At 40.1% G+C, this 20,113-nt stretch overlaps 1 protein-coding gene across 3 annotated transcripts in view; it reads left to right on the top strand.

The window, feature by feature from the left end:
• PTPRB (protein tyrosine phosphatase receptor type B) overlaps window positions 1-13,152 on the top strand; it is a 113,547-nt gene extending 100,395 nt beyond the window's left edge. For 2 of the 3 annotated variants that reach the window (XM_082665632.1, XM_082665634.1), the window contains 3 exons: window positions 713-848; window positions 9,683-9,803; window positions 11,735-13,152. In XM_082665632.1, coding sequence (XP_082521758.1) covers window positions 713-848; window positions 9,683-9,803; window positions 11,735-11,757 — 280 coding nt within the window. In that variant the 3' untranslated portion in view covers window positions 11,758-13,152. Of the gene's footprint in view, window positions 1-712; window positions 849-2,934; window positions 2,969-9,682; window positions 9,804-11,734 lie in introns of those variants that run through there. The other variant, XM_082665633.1, reaches the window with a different exon arrangement.
• The last annotated feature ends 6,961 nt before the right edge of the window (window positions 13,153-20,113 follow it).

The following is a 20,113-nucleotide window of genomic DNA, read 5'->3' as shown; positions in this document are numbered from 1 at the left end:
TTTCACCCAATACCACTGAAAAACTGTTCTTCTTTATCTTAAAATATGTGCATCAAAAATCCCCAGGTTGTGCCATCACTTTAGGGAGCAATTTGACAATCCCTGGTAAAGCTGAAGGTGTTCATATTGCTATGATCCAGCAGTTCTGCTTCTACATATCAACCCTTGAGAAATCCCCACACATGTGCACAATGATGTTCACTGCAACACAGTTTGTAATAGAGAAAAACTAAAAATGATCTCACTGTCTATCAGTAGGGAATGGATTAGTGGTGGTTTCTGAACTCTACAAAAGAAATTAGACCTACATGTAACAATGTAGACAAATTTCAAAAAAATATTCAATAGAAATGTTAGCAAAAGAATACATAAAACATGTTACCATTTTAGTAAATTTTGGAAACACACTGAAAGAATATATTGTGTGTGGATTTACATGAATATAGGAAGAGTATGAAAGCATGCATGGAAATGGTACACAGCAAGTCCTTACCTCTGGCCGGGTGGGAAGATGGAGGAAGGAAGGAGGAAAGATGGAAGGCCAGAGCCTTGGGTTATATTTCTTTGAGAGAGCACATTGAGAGAAAGAAGTATTCCTATAGTCTCCTCTAACTTGGAAGGGAAAGGAAAGATTGTGCTAGAGTCTCTGGATGCAGTCCAGAAAGGCCAGTTTAATTAAAAAGGCTCAGTCTTTCTTTACGCTCTCTTCTAGTGCCGGTGTGGGTAGGACTGGAACCTTTATCGCATTGGACCGAATCCTCCAGCAATTAGATTCCAAAGATTCTGTGGACATTTATGGAGCAGTGCATGACCTAAGACTTCACAGGGTTCACATGGTCCAGACTGAGGTAAGAGTCCGGCTGAAGGACACAGACCAGCCTGTCTGTCTCCCTCCTCTAAAATGTCCAGGGTTTTAATCTGATAAGGGGAAAGAACTACGACTCTTTAGGAGAAGAAAGAGAATTGAATATTGATGTTTTCTGGGACTTTTTATTTTGAAACAAATTTCAGTGACCTTGAGGATGATGTATATTCTTATCTTTACTGAACTGGTTGCCCATCTTCTTTAGGTGGGTAGGAAGAAAAATGGATTTTTTTTTTTAATCAATGCATTAACATGGAGAAAGGTCAGCTAGTTCATCATGAAGGTCATTTTAAGATAGGCTGGTGATTGAGCACAAGAACTTCAGTTAGTAAAGAGGAAACAGATTCTAATCTCTTCTCTCCTTCAGCCCACCCCAGCTGCAACCCCACACCAAGGAGTGTACATTAATTGTGAAGGATAAATGCTTCCATTTATACAGTCCTTTGACATTTGCAGGGCATTTCTGAACATGTTATCTCATTAAGTTTTCACCAAAAAAAAAAAAAAAAAAACCAGATGAGAGAAGTATTATTTTCCATTTCCAGGCTAGAAAACTGAAGTTGAGAGGCTAAAGGGCTTTGCACCGTTATGAAGTGGCTGAGCTGGGACTTGAACCCTGTTCTAGAGAATCACAAGCCCTAAGCCCCACGTGCCCTGCCCCACAGCCTCAGAGTCAAATCTATGTCCTCAGAGAGACCAAGCCTGTCATTCCTCTGTATCATTGCCTTACCAGGCCCAAGTTCTCTTGCCCTTGTGTTTCCCAAGTAGCTCTGCAAAGTCCTCTATTAAAGAAAAAAAATTGCCTATGGTCAAAAAGGTGAAAAGTTCTTCATGCTACCATGTCCCCTGTTAGTCACAGGATACATGAAAGCTGTGCAGGTGGCCATGCTCCACAAAACGGAGATGTCCTGCAGCAAAGGCTCCCCTCGAGCTTGGTTGAGCCCACTATTGCTGAAACTGCTTTGACCCCCCCCAAGATTCCCTTCTTTTTTTTTTAAATAAATTTATTTATTTATTTATATTTGTTTTTGGCTGCGTTGGGTCTTTGTTGCTACGCGCAGGCTTTCTCTAGTTGCGACGAGCGGGGGCTACTCTTCGTTGCGTTGCACGGGCTTCTCATGGCGGTGGCTTCTCTCTTGTTGCGGAGCATGGGGTCTAGGCGCGCGGGCTTCAGTCGTTGTGGCTCTCGGGCTCTAGAACGCAGGCTCAGTAGTTGTGGTGCATGGGCTTAGTTGCTCTGTGGCATGTGGGATCTTCCCGGACCAGGGCTCGAACCCGTGTCCCCTGCATTGGCAGGCAGATTCCCAACCACTGTGCCACCAGGGAAGCCCCTGGATCCCCTTGTTGTATAGCACATATTAATATCCTGCAGATTCTCATATTCTGTTACACGTTTGGGAAAACACTGTCGTCATTGCCTCATACAGGCAGGGTCCACACCCAGGACCCTCTATCCCCAATTCCATAATAAAATTTTAAATATTTTATTATGAAATTTTAAAAAAATACATGAAACTAGGGAAAATAGTATAATGAATGTCCAAACCTCAGTCTCTACAGTTATCAGTATTCTGTGTTCTTTTTGCATTTATAGCCCACATACACTGTTCCCCCAGCCCATGACCTCACTGGAATATTTTAAAGCAAATCCTACTAATATTGTGTATTTAAAAACATATATATTTAATATAATATATTTTTATATTTTATATATTTATATATTATGCATTATTAATAATATTATATATTTTACTACATATATATTTTTACAGTTATATATATATTTTTTTACAGTTAAGAACTCTTTAAAAATCATGACCACAGTACCATTATCACACCTAACAATTTTAATCATAATCCCTTAATAACATCTAATATCTAGTCAGTGTTAAAATATCCCTAATTATCTCAAAAATTGCTTCTTACACTTAGTTTGCATTAGAATCCAAAGTCCATACATTGCGTCTGGTTGAAGTCTCTTTTAAATTTCTTTTCATCTATAACAGTCCTCCCTCTGATTTGTTTTCTGTGCCATTTATTTGTTAAAGAAATCAGTTCATTTTCCATAGATTTTCCCACGTTCTGAATGTGGCTGACTGCTTCCTCATAATGTATTCCATTTTTCATAACGTAAGGTAATGTATTCCTCTATTTCCCATAATTTTTGTCAGTGGGTCATTAGATCTAGAGACTTCATGAAGTCTGGGTTCCTTTTTACCACCACATGCTTCGTGGGTGGTGCTGAGTACTTCCTGTTGCATCATATCAGGAGGCAGTTCCTGTCTGTGTCTCTTCTCCATGCTGATGAAATGACAATGGTCATCCACTGTAACGTTTCCCATCAGCCTTTCGCTTAACGGTTTTGGCAGCCACTGATGACCACTGTCTAGCTCTGTTCTTTAATTAAGGGTTGTAGAATTATATCACACTATATCATAATTGTTTTCCTTCAGCTTTTTCCACAAGACTACGAGTTCCTAGAGGGTAGGAACTTGTTTTCCTTTGCCCTAACCTCAATATTTTTTTAATCTATTAAATGAATGAACAAATATCCTACAATTATGCTGCTAAAAAGTCAGCATCAATGTTCCATTACTAATTTGTTTTCATTTTCACAAACTCAAACCATACTTAATTTGTAATTTGGAGAAGAGGAGATTATCACATTATAAATAATCGCAAGAGGTGTGTGTGTGGCGGGGGGTGGGATTCAGGCTCCCTGGTTATTGTCAGAGCTTCTTGGGCCATGTATCACTTCTGTACACCTGCTCAGAACTCTGGAGATGCATTTTGGCAAAGAGCAGGCACCCCCTACTGTAAATATCACTGGCTAACTTCCAGGGCAGGGGCAACACGATATGCCAAAGCTCTCCCTCCTCCTTGGACATAACTCCTCTTTCCCCTGTTCTCTTCCCCTTCTCCTCCTAACCTCTCTGGAGTCTATGGTTCTTGTTCTTCAGCCTGCCTTTTCAGTGTTCGAGTTCCCAAGGGTCTGTCCTCAAGGCACAGCTCTTCTTTCTCTCCATCTTCATTCTTTGTGATGTCCTCCACTCCCGTGGCTTTGGGAACCACGTAGGTGCTCACATCTCCCAAATCTCATTCTCCTTCCCCAGCATTCACCTGAGTACCTGCCTCCTGGGCAGTTCCACCAGGAAGCTTTACAGTCATCTCATCTCCAACTCAAAACCCTCAAAACCGAACTCATTATCTTTCTTTAAAAACGTAAACAGGGACTTCCCTGGCGGTCCAGTGGTTAGGACTCCGTGCTTCCATTGCAGGGGGCCCAGGTTTGATCCCTGGTTGGGGATCTGACTTCTGTTCCCGCAGTTCCCATAGTTACATCCGAGCAGTGACTAAGCCCTGTACATTCTACCAAGCATCTTTCTCCTTGTTCTAGTCTCTCACCCCTGCCTTTGCCCAGCTCTTCACTAACTCCCAGCGGGCCTTCGCAGTAGCCTCCTTGTGGCTCTCCTGCCTCTAGCTTCTGCCCTAACAGCTCCATCACCACTGCCACCACCAAAGTGCTCTCTCGCTGTGTCAACTCCCTGCATAAAAATCGTGGAAAGCTCTTCATTGCTTTAAAATGAAGCTCAAGCTCTTCGTAGCCTGGTTCCAACTTATTTCCCCAGTTTCACGTCATAACGCCACCCATCCCCACTGTTTTAGGGTCTGTCAAAATTAAGGAAGGCTTCCCTCTCTGGGCCAGAATCAACAATTCTTTTGATCATGCTGTATAAAGATTGCAATAAGATAGAAATTTTCTCTTTCCTTTTCCTTTATCAAACAAAATCCCAAACAATATCCAGATATTATCTGTCTTGCTTGAAGGCTCTGCTGAAGGTGGGCTCCTTCTACAGTCTTAGATGCTCAGAACCGGCACCGCTCACTTGGTTCTGAGAGTGAGTGCAAAGGGGTGCGATCCACAGCTGAGCCCTTGTGGGTGATGGTTCCAGCAAAGGAAAAAGGACATTCTGACATCCCCTGTATTCCTTTTCTGGGTCCGCAGAGAGAGTCAACCTCAACTTTATTCTACCTTATTTGAGAGACAAAGGGGTGCAGGGCTTCACAAGTTTTGATAAATATATTAAAGAGCAAAGGTTTCTAAACAAGGAGGCATTAGACAGGGAGTTTGCAAGTGTGTCCCTCCTTCTTTTAGCTGCTGAGTGTGTCCCTCCTTCTTTTAGCCTGGCTTGGGGCATGTTTGCAGCCTGACTCTGAGAGAGACACTCAGACGGAGCAATAACTTGTTAAAGAACAATAGGTGATAGTAACTGTCCATCTATCTCATCTGCTTCCCACGAGGAGGAAACAGTGGGATGTTATGGGACTCAGTGCTCATTTGGGGGATTGTCCTGGAGTTTCCCATGACCTATGCACCCTACATTTTAACTACACTAGACTCCTCACAGCTTTCAGAATATATTTGAACTTTTGTGTTATTTACATCATTTTGAATATCCTATTTCTTTGCTCAAATTCTTAACAAATGTCGCTTTTTCTCTCTAGCTCCATATTTTCCTCCCTCCAAAGTGAACCTGATGGCTTCTTCTCATGTGTGAAGCTTTATAAACAGTTCTGTCTTACGTTTATCACTCTATAGTTATTTGTCCACATACCTGCCCCTCTGCTAAACTGTGCATTCAGAGACCATGAAAGGCTATAAGTACAATCCTATAAATATTATCTCGTACTACAGCTATTGGTGAAGTTGAATGGAACTAAGGCTTCACCAGCTGGCTGGACATAGGAAAAATGATCTTTTATGATGTGAAGTTCATACATTAGACTTTATCTACTTTTCATTAAGAATAAAGTGGGACAATGAGGTATCACCTCACACCAGTCAGTATGGCCATTATCAAAAAGTCTACAAACAATAAATGCCGGAGAGGGTGTGGAGAAAAGGGAACCCTCTTGCACTGTTGGTGGGAATGTAAATTGATACAGCCACTATGGAGAACAGTATGGAGATTCCTTAAAAAACTAAAAATAGAACTGCCATATGACCCAACAATCCTACTACTGGGCATATACCTTGAGAAAACCATAATTCAAAAAGAGACATGTACCACAATGTTCATTGCAGCACTATTTACAGTAGCCAGGACATGGAAGCAACCTAAGTGCCCATTGACAGATGAATGGATAAGGAAGATGTGGCACATATATACAATGGAATATTACTCAGCCATAAAAAGAAACGAAATTGAGTTATTTGTAGTGAGGTGGATGGACCTAGAGTCTGTCATACAGAGTGAAGTAAGTCAGAAAGAGAAAAACAAATACTATATGCTAACACATATATATGGAATCTAAAAAAAAAATGGTTCTGATGGACCTAGGGGCAGGACAGGAATAAAGACACAGTCGTACAGAATGGACTTGAGGACACGGGGAGGGGGAAAGCTAAGCTGGGACGAAGTGGGAGAGTGGCATGGACATATACACACTACCAAATGTAAAATAGATAGCTAGTGGGAAGCAGCCGCATAGCACAGGGAGATCAGCTCGGTGCTTTGTGACCACCTAGAGGGGTGGGATAGGGAGGGTGGGAGGGAGGCACAAGAGGGAAGGGATATGGGGATATAAGTATACATATAGCTGATTCACTTTGTTGTACAGCAGAAACTAACACACCATTGTAAAGCAATTATACTCCAATAAAGATGTTTAAAAAAGAGAGAGAGAGAGAGAAGCACAACAAAAAAATAATAATAATAAAGGAAAGTTTTAATAAAGCACAAGCCAGGGAGAAATTCAGGGTAGATTTTGATTCTAAAGTTTAATGCTTTCTTGTACTCCGATTTGACTGTATGTTTTCCAAAAGAAACCATCAATGTATTGCCCTTACCAGTAGGATAGACCCAGTATTTGACTGAAGAACATGAACTACCATTATTACTAGGTCAAGTATTGTAACTGCCTTTAAGATTTAAAGATCCAAGAACAAAGAAGAGAGATGAAATGTGAATAAGGAATAAAGGAATTCACAAGAAAAGAAGAAAGTGGGAAGCACATTAACAGTCTGAAGGTTTTAGTAGTAATCATTTTCAAAGGGGTATTCTGTAGGGAAAAGAAGAATTTATATTTAAGACAAGGCAAATTAATGAATTTTAACTGGTTTCAAAGCCCAGGGTGGATCACCGTTGAAGAATTTATTAATAAGACGTAGCATAGAGGTACGAGAGCTCATTCACAGCCAAACTCTAAGTTCTCAAACTCATTTAGTATCCCAGTAGAATTGAAAATATGAATTATACTTTGGATGGGAGAAAACAGGGAAGTGTCAGTCTATAATTTGGTAGATTGTTTTCAAGATGACAAAAATGATTGCCTATACTAAAAACCATTTTCAGGAGAGTACTCTTCTTGAATTTTCAAGATCAAGGTGTCATAAAACACTCATAACAAGTGAGCGCGGTTTCTGAGCAGAAATGCAGAGAATAGTTATTAATATTAACACAGGCCTCACTTATGATTGATTGATTTCTTTGAAATATCCTAATCTAATGCTTATACCAGACCTATATGATGAGGTCCAATGAGTAGATGACCATGCAGCCAGGGGCAATGCCTAGTGTCAACCCATAAAAATAAATACTTGTTCACTTTTAAAGATCATTGATGAGGTAAGATTCTATAGTCTCCCTTTGTGTCTCAAACCTTGATAATACTCCAAAGCTGACCACATGGATCACCTTAAACATAGGGTCTAGTAATGTTTTTCAATATCCATCTAATTGACAGCAATACAAAGTCTAATACAAACCATGAATAGTCAAAAGATGTTAGCTGTAGAAGAGACCTTGCTCTCCTTGTTTTATAGATGGGGAAACTGAGATCCCCATCTAGGCCAGCTGGTGGCAGACTGCAAGCCCAGGGTCCCTCATCTGACACAGACCCAGAGAGGCACAGAAACTCACTCATTCATTCCCTTATTAGACAGCTCGGTTGGGAGTAAGGAAGGGGGCCCAATGCACAAGTTTAGCCGCCTATGGCTGAACTTCTGTTGTCAGTGGAGGTCTTTGTGGTGTCCTTTTGGTCACCAAAACACTGACTCTTCTATACTTGTTTCTATTTCAAAGTAGTTAGTTTCTAAACCACAGACAAGACGCACGATGCTCCTGCACCCAAGTGGTGACTTAGGTCAGCAACGACCAGACCCGTATCACTATGCCCTGGTAAATGGGCCACACAGACATTCAGAGGAGACAGAAATTGCTTTTCCAATCTAGGAGAGTCTGATAAGGCTTCAAAGCAACACAAAATTTGTCACTTTCTCACACAAACACATAATTATATTTAGATTCTGCTTACAATACTTGCTTCAGAAATTCCGGATAGACTTGTTTTCATACAGGTCGAAATGAGAGTGTGCTGAATTAGTGTCCATGACTCTTTTTATGAAAATAACTCTGATATGTGACCAGATTTCATAGCTTGAAATTTAGTTTTGTCTTGTTCTTTATAACTCATTTTAAACATTACATCTGGTTAACTCTTCGCTCAAATTCTGACCCAAGGAGAGATGTCGAAGCAGCTTAGAAATTTGAACTAAAAGAATTCTCATCTCTTGAAGCAGAGCCATCATCGGCAGACCATGCATAAAAATATCATTCTATTTGTAAAGAATTTAAGCATTTCCTAAAATAAAGAAAAGCTGCACAAAGGAGAGCACAACCTTCTCCAAAGGGACAGCAAAAAAAAAAAAAAAAAAAAAGTAGCTTCCAGAGAGCTGACAGGTGGGTCTGTCCTCACTGTGTAAGCCTCTGTGGTTTTCTGCAGTCAGCCAACATATCTGAGATTCTTCCATGAGTCAGACTCAGATGCTGAGAGAACCAAGATGTACACACCTATTGTATACACCTCCTTTTTCTCACCATACTCCCCCTCAAAAGGGAATGAAATAGCACAGTATGCAGTGAAATGATTTTCTCATTCAACAATGCAATGACATTAGGTTTCATCTAAGAAAACTGGTGTAGTGAAAAAGACATGAAGTTTGGGCTCACACACCCAGGATTAAATCCTAGGGTCCCATTTCTCAGCTATGTGACCTTGAAGCAGTTACTTAACTTCTCTGAGTCTCCACTCACATGGATGATTATATCTGCTATATGAGGCTGTCAAAATAATCAAAGGAGATGATTTATGTAAAATGCATTGCACAGTTTTTGGCATTCATTTGTATATTTAATAACTATTTGTGGAGGACCTACTATGGCCAGACATAGTTGTAGGCCCTCACAGAACATACTCTAAATACGCACGTACAGAAAAAAAAGATGAATAAACACCACCTCTCTGCCCATTATCATTATTCTATCCTCTGTGGTAATAGAAAGCAGTCACTCTTCTACATACTAGAGACCATTAGTGAAGGGATGATCAAGAAATTTGCTAACCATATAGAATCCCATTACTGTTGAGGTTTGGTGAGACTCCCTTGTCTTACTTTTTTTTTTTTAATTTATTTTATTTTATTTATTTTTGGTTACATTGGGTCTTCGTTGCTGCACACGGGCTTTCTCTAGTTGTGGTGAGCAGGGGCTACTCTTCGTTGCGGTGCGCGGGCTTCCCATTGCGGTGGCTTCTCTTGTTGCAGAGCACGGGCTCTAGGCACGCAGGCTCAGTAGTTGTGGCGCACGGGCTTAGTTGCTCCGCGGCATGTGGGATTTTCCCGGACCAGGGCTCGAACCCATGTACCCTGCATTGGCAAGCGGATTCTTAACCACTGCGCCACCAGGGAAGCCCCCCCTTGTCTTTCTTATGCTTGAAAATTTGCCTTCCTCTGACATGTCTTCTGCTTTTTCATAGTGTCAGTATGTATACCTACATCAGTGTGTAAGAGATGTTCTCAGAGCAAGGAAGCTACGGAGTGAACAAGAAAACCCCTTGTTTCCAATCTACGAAAATGTGAATCCAGAGTATCACAGAGGTAGGAGCTTACTTCACTAATTTATAAGTTTATTTATCAAAATACAGTGGATCTGGAAACCATTAAAAACCTCAAGCTTTTCCAACGTGCACCGCGCATCTCTTCTTCTACCCAAAGGCTTGAGGGAAATGCCCTCACAAAGTGGCAACAGGGAAGAGAGGCAGAGTGGGGAGGAGAGCCCCCATAGTGGAGCACAGATTTCACGTGGTATCTCTTCCTAGGCCTGGGGTGCCCTCTACTCAGGACTCGGCTTAACATTTCTAAGGGATAAGGCTCAGTGCTAAGGAGGATGCTTTGAAATAGCAACTGGGAGTTCAAATTGTACAATCCCTTTGGAGAAGAACTTGGCCACGTGTATCAAGGTCCTTAATAGGTTCTTTTCACCCAGTATTTCTACTGCCACCCTAAGTACTGCAAAAGCTTTATGCATGAAGCTTTTCATAGTTAAAGGTCTGAGTGAAAAAATCTAAATGTTTAACAGTGGAGGACTAAGTACACCACAGTGTGTCCGCTGAGTAGAACACGATGCAGTCATTAAGAATGATATTTTTAAAGATATTACAATAGTATAGATATTCTCATAAATAAGTTAAGTAAGAAACGAAGAACGTAAAACAAACAAAAATAACACATAAGGGGAAAAGAAAAGACTGGAAAGAAATATACCACAATACTAAATAAATTTCTCTGAGCAGTAAAATAATATATGATTTTTCTTCCATTTTATGTTTTTTCTAAATTTCCTAGAACAAGCACGTTACATTTTTTAAATGACAAATTCAGTAAAAAGTATGTATAAACTTTGTAAGGCACTGCTTTGATCAGACAATAGTTAATTGACACATGAAGGGTCTGCCTTTTCCTACTCAGGACCATCATTAAGATCTAATTTAGCACATTGGCTAATTGCAAATTTGAAGTTACATTGTATTATTTATTACCAGCTAACAAATTACGCCAAAACTTAGCAGTTTACCTCTATATTTATTATCTCATAGTTTCTGTAGATCAGGAATTTGGGAGGGGCTTAGCTGAGTGGATCTGGCCCAGGGTCTCTCATGAGGTTGCAGTCAAGACATTGGCCAGGGCTACAGTCATCTGAAGGCTTGACTGGGGCTGGAGTGCTCACTTCAAGATGTTCACTCATGTAGCTGTTGTCATAAGTTTCAGTTTCTTGCCACACGGACCAATATCCACCTATAGATTTATTTTTTGTGGGGGGGAGACAAACATTATTTTAGAGCTCTTTTATCACCATTTCTAAATGCTCTTCAGTTTTATTTAGTTCTCTGCACCCTCTATACCCACCCATCTAGCCAGTATGTAAAATAGTTAATAACCTGTAAAGCACCCATACATAAGAGGGCTGCTACTTGAAGGGAGTTCTTTGTAAATCAGATAATCCTTTTGTTTTGTAAATAATTACCCCCTAATTTATCTGTGTAGTAAACTGAGGTTTTTGCCTGGCAGATTCTTTAAGAAGCTCCAGGATGGAGGGGGCTCTGGAGGATCTTGGAGGTTCCTTTGTATTGTTTTGACTTGTTTAAGAGTCTTTTTTTAGTGTGATCCTGGGTGCTCCTGAAAGAAGCTAACTATGGTACGGTTAGCTTCAGGCATCTGAAAATTAGGATTCAGGAACAGCTCTGGAACTAACTAGCATTCACAAGCCGTGTAACCCTGAGTGAGTTTCTGTGCCTCTCTGGGTCTGTGGGCTCACCTGTAAAGCCAGAGGGGATAGACTGGAATCAGTAGTCCTTTCCAGTTCTAGTAATCTATGGTTCTGAATGCAATGACCTGGGATGGTCTCATCCTAAACCATATTGAGTTTCCGTCGTTTCTGTGAGTCTTTGCCATTTGTCATTTTCATACACAGAAGAAACAACTGTGACACACCCTGCTACAGCCTCTAATTCTGGTGTCCTTCCTTTCAGATGCGGGTTATTCAAGGCATTGAGAATGCACCCGGAGATCTCCTGGATCAAAACTATTCACTGTGTGATTTCTTTTTAAAAACTTGCTTCATGCCCTACAGAGGTGCCAGCTATTTCTGTTGATACTATGTATAATTTATTAATCTGGAGAATTTTAAAGAATTTATGTAATTTAAAGGTAACAGATATTATTGTACATAGTTGTATTTTGTAGTTTCTTCTGTAAATATGTATTTTTTCATAATGTTTAATATTAAGCTTTATATAATACTATTTTTCCACACTAAAGTGTTCATGGCTTGTTCTACATAAACTAATTCAACGTGTATCACAGGATGACTGGTAAAAAGTGTACGCAGGTGCTTGCTGTGGTGGGGCCGTGGTTTTTACCCGTTTTAATCCTTACTGGACAGGATGAAGGGCAGGGCTGGACAGAGCAGGGAGTACAGCGGGCTTGGCTGCACTGCCGTCCCATGAATCTTAGGATCCAAAGATGATCCAAATGCGATTTGGACAAATATAACAATCAAAAGAAAGGACCGGGGAGATGCGATCAAGCAGCACCAAAGGTTACATCGGTGGTTGTCCCTCAGGTGGTTAGTCTCTCCCCTTTCTCCTGCCTGAGGTTCAAGCCAACGTGGTCAGCTCAGGGGCCATGTAACTTGCTGAGCAAGTCCAGGCTGCAGGGCTGAGGGTTCTGAGAGAGAACGACCCAAACAGAAGTGATGAATTCCCCCTATGAAGAAGCATGCCATCTGCCCTCCTGACTGGAAACCTAGTCACCATGCAGAGTGCCATCCATAGTGATGGGAAACTGTTTCACTGCATCCACAGTGTGCTGTGCGAACCCGCCTCCCACACTGGGATGTGTGTGTTGCCCAAGGGACACGTGCTCGTCTTTGTCTCATTTCTTGGGGGCTGCATTCCTGGAAAAGTCAAAATTGCACCCGTCATACTTGGTTTTCCCATTAAAAGAATATTGCGGTGGCATATTATACTCCTGATCAAAGGGCCTAACATCAATGTCTATAGAAATGTCCTCAAACATCATATATCGTTAATTTAAAAAACACAAAAATTCAGTGGTGCTTAGTATAAAATTTTCCAAAAGCCTTTTTTAGTAAATCATTGAGGTCACAATATAGGGTAGACACCTTCAGTTGCATTTAATATAAAAAGCACTACGTACTCTACCAAGTTGATCTTCAGTGTGTGTGCCTATTTCGACTATAACAAATTTCAGTGAGTCAGAAAGTGGGCATTGCCCTCCCCAAGGTCCAGTTCCGAGGGTCTTCCTGGAGAGAATTTGACAGGCATCTGCACGGTTATCCTCATGGCTATCTGAGAGATGAGTCAGGAATGTTTGCCTTTTTCTCACTACAAATTTCTCTGAAATAAACTTAAGAATTAGAAATCAAGGTTGTTGATCTCACAGCTTCATTTGCAGAAAGAGTCCATTTCTTTTCAAAATGTATATTTTTGCTATATACTATAGAGTCCCATAAGTAATATAATGGGTGTCCTTGGCATAGTAATGGAAAATCATTAAATATTCCTAAAAGAGTTATTTATAGTTAAGTAAAGCTCCACCCAAACTGGAAAAATTTCCAGGGCTCTTTGAAGTTTATGGAAACAGGAAAAAACTTTATAAGAATGAATGCGAAGAGGATTCCAAGTTTTCACAGTATCATTGTGCTCAATGCCCTTGTGAAATGACAGTGTTAGTCTCTGACCCTGTTTCGGGAAACCAGGTGGCTCTTCTAGAAATGAAAAGGAACAACATACATGTGAGTGTGGCAGCGGTACCACCAGGGAGAAAATAAAGGTCGGAGATTTATGAGATGTGGTGTCTGTTAGGAATAACTTTCCCTGTATTAATAAGAAAAAGCAAGAAATTTAGAAAAACAGAATTTTAAGCTAACGTCGCTGGGCACAAAGCACATTCAGACATGGAAAGAAATTCATTTTTGGCTTTTCATTTATTCAGAAAAGTTTTAGTGCCTGCAACTTGCTAGGCACTGTCCTAGAAACTACACGTTTCTACTTAATACAGAGAAAGCATCACAGTAATAATGCTGGGGTTATTGTTACTATTTTCAGTTAAGCCTGAAAGAGGGCCTCAGTGAGGCAGTGAGGTTACTGAGCACCAGGGCAGCGGCAGCCTTCCGCGGACCACACACTGGCGAGAGCTGATGCTGCTTCTCTAGCAAATCGCTGGACCAAAAAGAGAAAGCAATTAATTGAACAAATCAAGAATTCAAACCATAAAAAACATACATGTCTGTAAAAGTAAATACCCTGGCATATCTGGGGTGGAATCGGAGTCATAAAAATGGACGTGACAAGGGAAAACTGTATGTTCTTCTGGTCTAATGCAGGACATATTTATTCCTACCCTCCACCTGTCTAATTTTAAATCTCCTTAGCAACAAATATTTCACTATCTTCCCTTCCACCACCACCGAAGACTAAATACATAATCTAGTTGATCTATTTATTAAATTTAGGAGGAGGAAAAAAAGGTTTCCTTGACATTCAGCTCAATTGGATGTCTTTTAATTTAATCCCATGATGTGTTATGTCTTGGTAAACACTCCGTTTCCTGTCGTGGTGGGCATCCTGGCAGTGCACCTGTGCGGTACACTTTAATCATCAAGCCTTCAAAGTGTTATTGAGCTATCAAATCTCAGAAGGGTCCCATCTTGCATCTTAATAATTATTTATCCAAGTTCTTTATAATTAACTCCTTTAATCTCTACTCATTAAATCAATTTCGTATTATTCTGTTTTCTCTGGATAGCAGCCAGTTTTTCAGCTCTTGAATCAGATTTTTCTAAGGCTCATCTTCCTGTCTGGCTCTGCACATACTTGTCCTAAATAATTCACCAGCCCTTAACACTTCTGAGTCCCTCTTTTTCACTACTCTTCCCCTTCTCCCTTTTGAATGTGTTTGCTTTCCTAGTAGAAGGTGATTTTATTTTCTGTTCATCTTATCTCCTCATACCCTTTGGTATTTCATAGTCTTTTCAGGCTCCACATTATAGAAGAGATGATGATGATTTCACTTTTAAACACTAAAATGGCCACAGCACACAGCATATTGGGGACAGTTTTATTTGGGAGGGTCTTTAATTAATTTTATTACATCTTGGAAGAAAGCCCAACATGACATGTGAAAATAATATGAAACCACTAAGCAGATGTCCAGCAATACAAAATTAGACTTCACATGTTGTACTTCACACTCTGATTCTCTTAGTGTCTCAGGATCTAGGTTCTTGTATTTAAACACTCTCCTTACTTCTTGCAAGAAAGCTATCAGCCGTATATATACTAAATTCTCATTCACTTAGCTTTCTGCGTCTCTAAGGTTGGAATCCTGGAATCATAAACCTGCCGGATCTGGATGACAGTGAGTGATAGAATCTGAGCCCCAACTCTGGGGTGCTCTAGAGTTTTAGTTCACACATGTAAGCCAGACCAAACCTGCCCTGGTGGGAAAAAGAAATAGGTAATAAGCTGCTTGTTTGAGGTAGCAGTTCAAGGACTTTCCAGGTTCCATTTCGCTGAAGAAATGAAAGTAATTGATCATCAAGACACAGTGGCAAGCAGGAATGGCTGATCCTCCCCCAAAGTGGCTGTGAGCAAGGATTCAATAGTACCTCATTTCTGAAGAGACAGAGTGGAAAAGGCTGTTATCAGCCCAAATGCGTTGTTAAGGTTCTGAGTATTTTTAACCTGAGATTTCAAATCATATCAAGTATTCAAAGATTGTTTCACATCAAGGGAAAAAAATCTATAAACCGTGACTGCAGAAAATGAGTGAAATGATGTAAAGAAGGAAAAATATTTGAAAAGGGGGCTCTAAGCAGACACCATCAGGAGGAGGAAATGCCATTCCTTCTGTATGTCCAGACTGTTCTTTGGAGATATCATATGCTTCTGTTAGGGCGTATTATCCTTTGGGGGGGGGTGGTTCACTTTGACTATGCTGGCCAGATGATTTAGCTGATTAAGCAATTGAATTGATTCATTTAGTTTTGTGAATTGACCAGGTGTTTGATGAAACTGAGTTTGGAATTCTGAACACACTACCTTAGATTCTTGTAGTGGATGATGCCTTTGAAAATGTTTGGCCATTTTAGTTAAAATGCAGGGTAACATTTAATGCAGCCATGATAATAGCAAAAATCTGTTCTGTTCTAAAAATGTTTCTAGCAATGGAAATATTTCTGACTAAAAGAATACTCTTCTTATAGGGAGGCTCCCTAGGAATAAATGTATGCAACAAAAATGAGGCATTTTATTTTTTTAAAGGTTGTCTATATAGTTGCATTCATGAAATAAGAAAATTGTTGGTGAATGCTCTTAAAATAAAGGTTTATGTAATAGAAATAAAAAGATCTATTAACAGAGTTACCAAAGATTATTTTTATAACCTATATGCCACTGTACATGATCTTATGTAAGATACCAAAATAAGTTGTTGAAAATGGTGAATAATATCAGACAAATGTAACATGTTCCTTCTAGAATATTCACAAGAGAGTTTAGTTATGGCTGCTTTCTGCCTTAAGTAATTGCTTTTAAGAAAAACTATCTTCATCCTAAGAGCAAGCTTTTTGCTATGTTTGAGATGTTGTGTTTTCATAGCTGAGTGAGCAGGTAAGCATCCCAACAAGAAAGGAGCAGATGCAACTGTGGCTTTAGGAGTATGCCCTAGAGTTGGGTGGTGTTCCCCTGTGAGCTACTGGGAGAGTCTACAGTGGCCTTCGTGAAATCTCCTAATCTCAGCCACACTAACAACCAGGTACACCAATATTCTTACCTGAAGAGTCCTTAATCTCTGGTTTCCCAGGTGGGACCCATCAGGCTTATAAACTCTACGATGACAAGAACCAAGTCTTTAAACTCATTTCTACTCCTGCCTTATAGAAATTAGTGCACAGCTCATAGACATTCAACATACACTTCTTTTGAGGGGAAATTGCTCCTGACCCAATACTTTGTTTTTTTTATTTTGTTCTGTTTTAACATCTTTATTGGAGTATAATTGCTTTACAATGGTGTGTTAGTTTCTGCTTTATAACAAAGTGAATCAGATATACATATACATATATCCCCATATCTCCTCCCTCTTGCGTCTCCCTCCCACCCTCCCTATCCCACCCCTCCAGGTGGTCGAAGCACCGAGCTGATCTCCCTGTGCTATGCGGCTGCTTCCCACTAGCCATCTATTTTACATTTGGTAGTGTATATATGTCCACCTGGCCCAATACTTCGGATGTTAGGTAGTCAATATCTAATAACGTTATTGTCCATGGAGGCTCTTCTGGCTGTTCCTTGATTTGTGTGAAGCTTAAATAAATAATGTAAATACATCTAGCAACTGAGCTTATTATGTTTTATAATAGAGCACTTTTACGTTTTTGATACCATGTATTCTTTCTCTGCAAATCTGGTTATTTAAAATGGCAGTAGATGATTCTATGCTTTTCTTATGGTAGTACCTCCCCACAATATTGTGTCTCTAACCAACTCTATTTGAAGAAAGCACTTCCTTCATCTTTCTATTTAAGTTATGTATTTGCTTAATATATTTTCATATTTGTAACTATGGTCAAAAAAATCTATATAGTGTCTTACACACCTTCTCACTAGTACAGGAATAAAACTGTTTGTTGAAGGAAAGTGTTCTGTCTTCTATTTGCCTGTTTCTCATTTATCAATTTCTATCATCTGTCTGCTCAGGAAAAAGATCAGAAGTGACTGCTTCTAAATGAGAAAAATCTTCTGGGACATCATCATGAAGAACATGGTTGTCTTAACCTTTGTTCCTGTGAGTGCTGAGTTGGTTATCTCTCTCCAACTAAATTCTTGGTTTCAGTTCTTTAGTTCATTAGTAACCAAAATGTCATCTTTCACCAACAGTGCTGGTGTATTCGCAGAGGCGCTGCCACAGCTGGATCCCCTGAGCCCTTCAGAGGCACTTCACATATAAGCGGGTGGTGTGATGTTTAGTTAAGAGCTGCTGTGTCTATTTCCAGAATTATTATTTTGTCTTTTTCATATTTAAGTTGAAAAATTAGTGTCCTTCACAACTCCAGTATTTCATTTTTCTACAACTTACTTACAGAAATCTTTATTTTTTAAAAATGTGCAATAGATTTACATGTAAAACCATTAAATCAAAGCCATCCTTTTTTTTGAAAAACAGTTTCTGGATTCAGATTAAGTTAGCAAAATAATTTGCCCTATGAGGCTTGACTCTTCTTTTTTTTCCAAAGTAGCTGTTTGTTTGATGGAATTTACTCTTAAAGAAAAAGAGAATCTTATGATATGAACTAATCACTTAGTAACTCTGCTGATAACATCCTCCACAATCATAAAATGTTAGAGCTGGAAGGGCCACCTTAGGGATGGACAATAATGGAAACCAAGACCTAAGTTTAAAATGACACAGCAAAATAGGATAGTGCTAGAATTGAAACTTGTTTTCCTATTACTTGTGGGGGAAGACCTGTCTACACGTAAATACAGACAAAGAAGAAAGCTTCTCAGACCCAGCGGCTGCAGAAGCCATCTCTAACACTGAGACAGAACCTTCAGTGGAACTTGATACATTGTGTGTGATTATTCCTTTCATTTTTTGCATCTCATATGTCTGGAGACATCCATTTGCTAAACAAGTTTCAGACTGTTAATTTAGAGCCATACTTTAGCAAAAGTCGTCACAATCTTAAAGCTGAAATAGTATAGAACAGAAAAGGAGAAAACATGATTTTTTAAACATAATACTATTATAAAACATTTTTATTAAGGCTAATTAAATCAAAACACCTAAAACCCAGAAGAGGTTCTGCCACTAGATTTTGAAAGAATTGGCAAGGCTTTTAATGTTGCCAATAAAAGGAGCATTCATAATAGACGTGTACAAAATTAACTGGTAAAATTCAAGCTTGAGTAACATAGAAAAACCGTGCAGGGATGGTTCTGTGTAGGCGTTAACATTCACCAAAGGCCATGCTCACTAAAATATCTCCCTAACCCAGTATCTCCCACGGAAAATTGTACTATTATTTTAAAGAATTGTTGATCTAAGTAAAGCTTGCCTTTTTTTCTGGGGTTTATTGTAATGATGCAAGAACCTTTGTGTAAAGTGTCTTAATATTAAATTGCTTTTCTCTTTGCTTTTGGAGCTCTTGATCCCAGGAAGAAACTTGGCATCTATTTCAGTCTTTAAGAAAGAACCAGCAATGAAATATGTTTCCTGTCTCTGCTACCCTGCTGCAAGCTGTTGGTGGCTAAGAAGTTTCTGTGTCTTACGGCTTGCAGAGGAGATAAGGTAAAAAACAAGAACAAAAATCAGAACCAAAAAGCTGACAATACAACTATAGAAACAAAGGGCATGAAAAGTGGAAAAGTTCAGAAGTCTGGGAACATTCCTAAATCTAACCTCAATCAGAAAATGCCATTTGTGGGCTTTCCTGGTGGTGCAGTGGTTGAGAGTCCGCCTGCCGAGGCAGGGGACACGGGTTCTTGCCCCGGTCTGGGAAGATCCCACGTGCCACGGAGCGGCTAGGCCCGTGAGCCATGGACGCTGAGCCTGCGTGACCAGAGCCTGTGCTCCGCAACGGGAGAGGCCATAACAGTGAGAGGCCCGCGTACCGCAAAAAATATAAATAAATAAAAGGAAAGAAAAGAAAATACCATTTGTAAGAGATATAAATTAAATGTTCAAGCCATATTTCACTCCTAAAGAACTTTCCAGTGAACCCTGACCCAGTCTTCACTCAGGTAGATGTTCCTTCCCGACTCATGACAGATGGCTGGGGAAGGAAACAACTGTCTACCTGCAAAGGATAACACATCAGCAATAAATAAAGGCAAACCAGGACCAAGAGAAATAAAATGAATGCTCCCGCTTTGGTGGAAAAATATGAGGAAGAAGGCAAAGAGGGAGTAAAATTAAAGGTGAGAGCTAGAATCTGAAGGCTCTATTGGGAGTCTTAGACCCCTTGCAGTAGCAGAGGATTTTCTCATTTAGGAGGAAGACACTCCGGACTTCCCTGGTGGCACAGTGGTTAAGAATCTGCCTGCCAATGCAGGGGACATGGGTTCGATCCCTGGGCTGGGAAGGTCCCACATGCCATGGAGCAACTAAGCTCATGCGCCACAACTACTGAGCCTGCGCTCTAGAGCCCGCGAGCCACAACTACTGAAGCCGGCGCGCCTAGAGCCCGTGTTCTGCAACAAAAGAAGCCACCGCAATGAGAAGCCCGCGCACCACAAGGAAGAGTAACCCCAGCTTGTCACAACTAGAGAAAGCCCACACGCAAAAACAAAGACCCAACACAGCAAAAAATAAGTAAACAAATA

The sequence above is a fragment of the Grampus griseus genome (assembly GCF_964374135.1).
Source record: "Grampus griseus genome assembly, chromosome: 11".
Lineage (NCBI taxonomy): Eukaryota > Metazoa > Chordata > Mammalia > Artiodactyla > Delphinidae > Grampus > Grampus griseus.
This window is presented reverse-complemented; position numbering and strand designations above follow the sequence as displayed.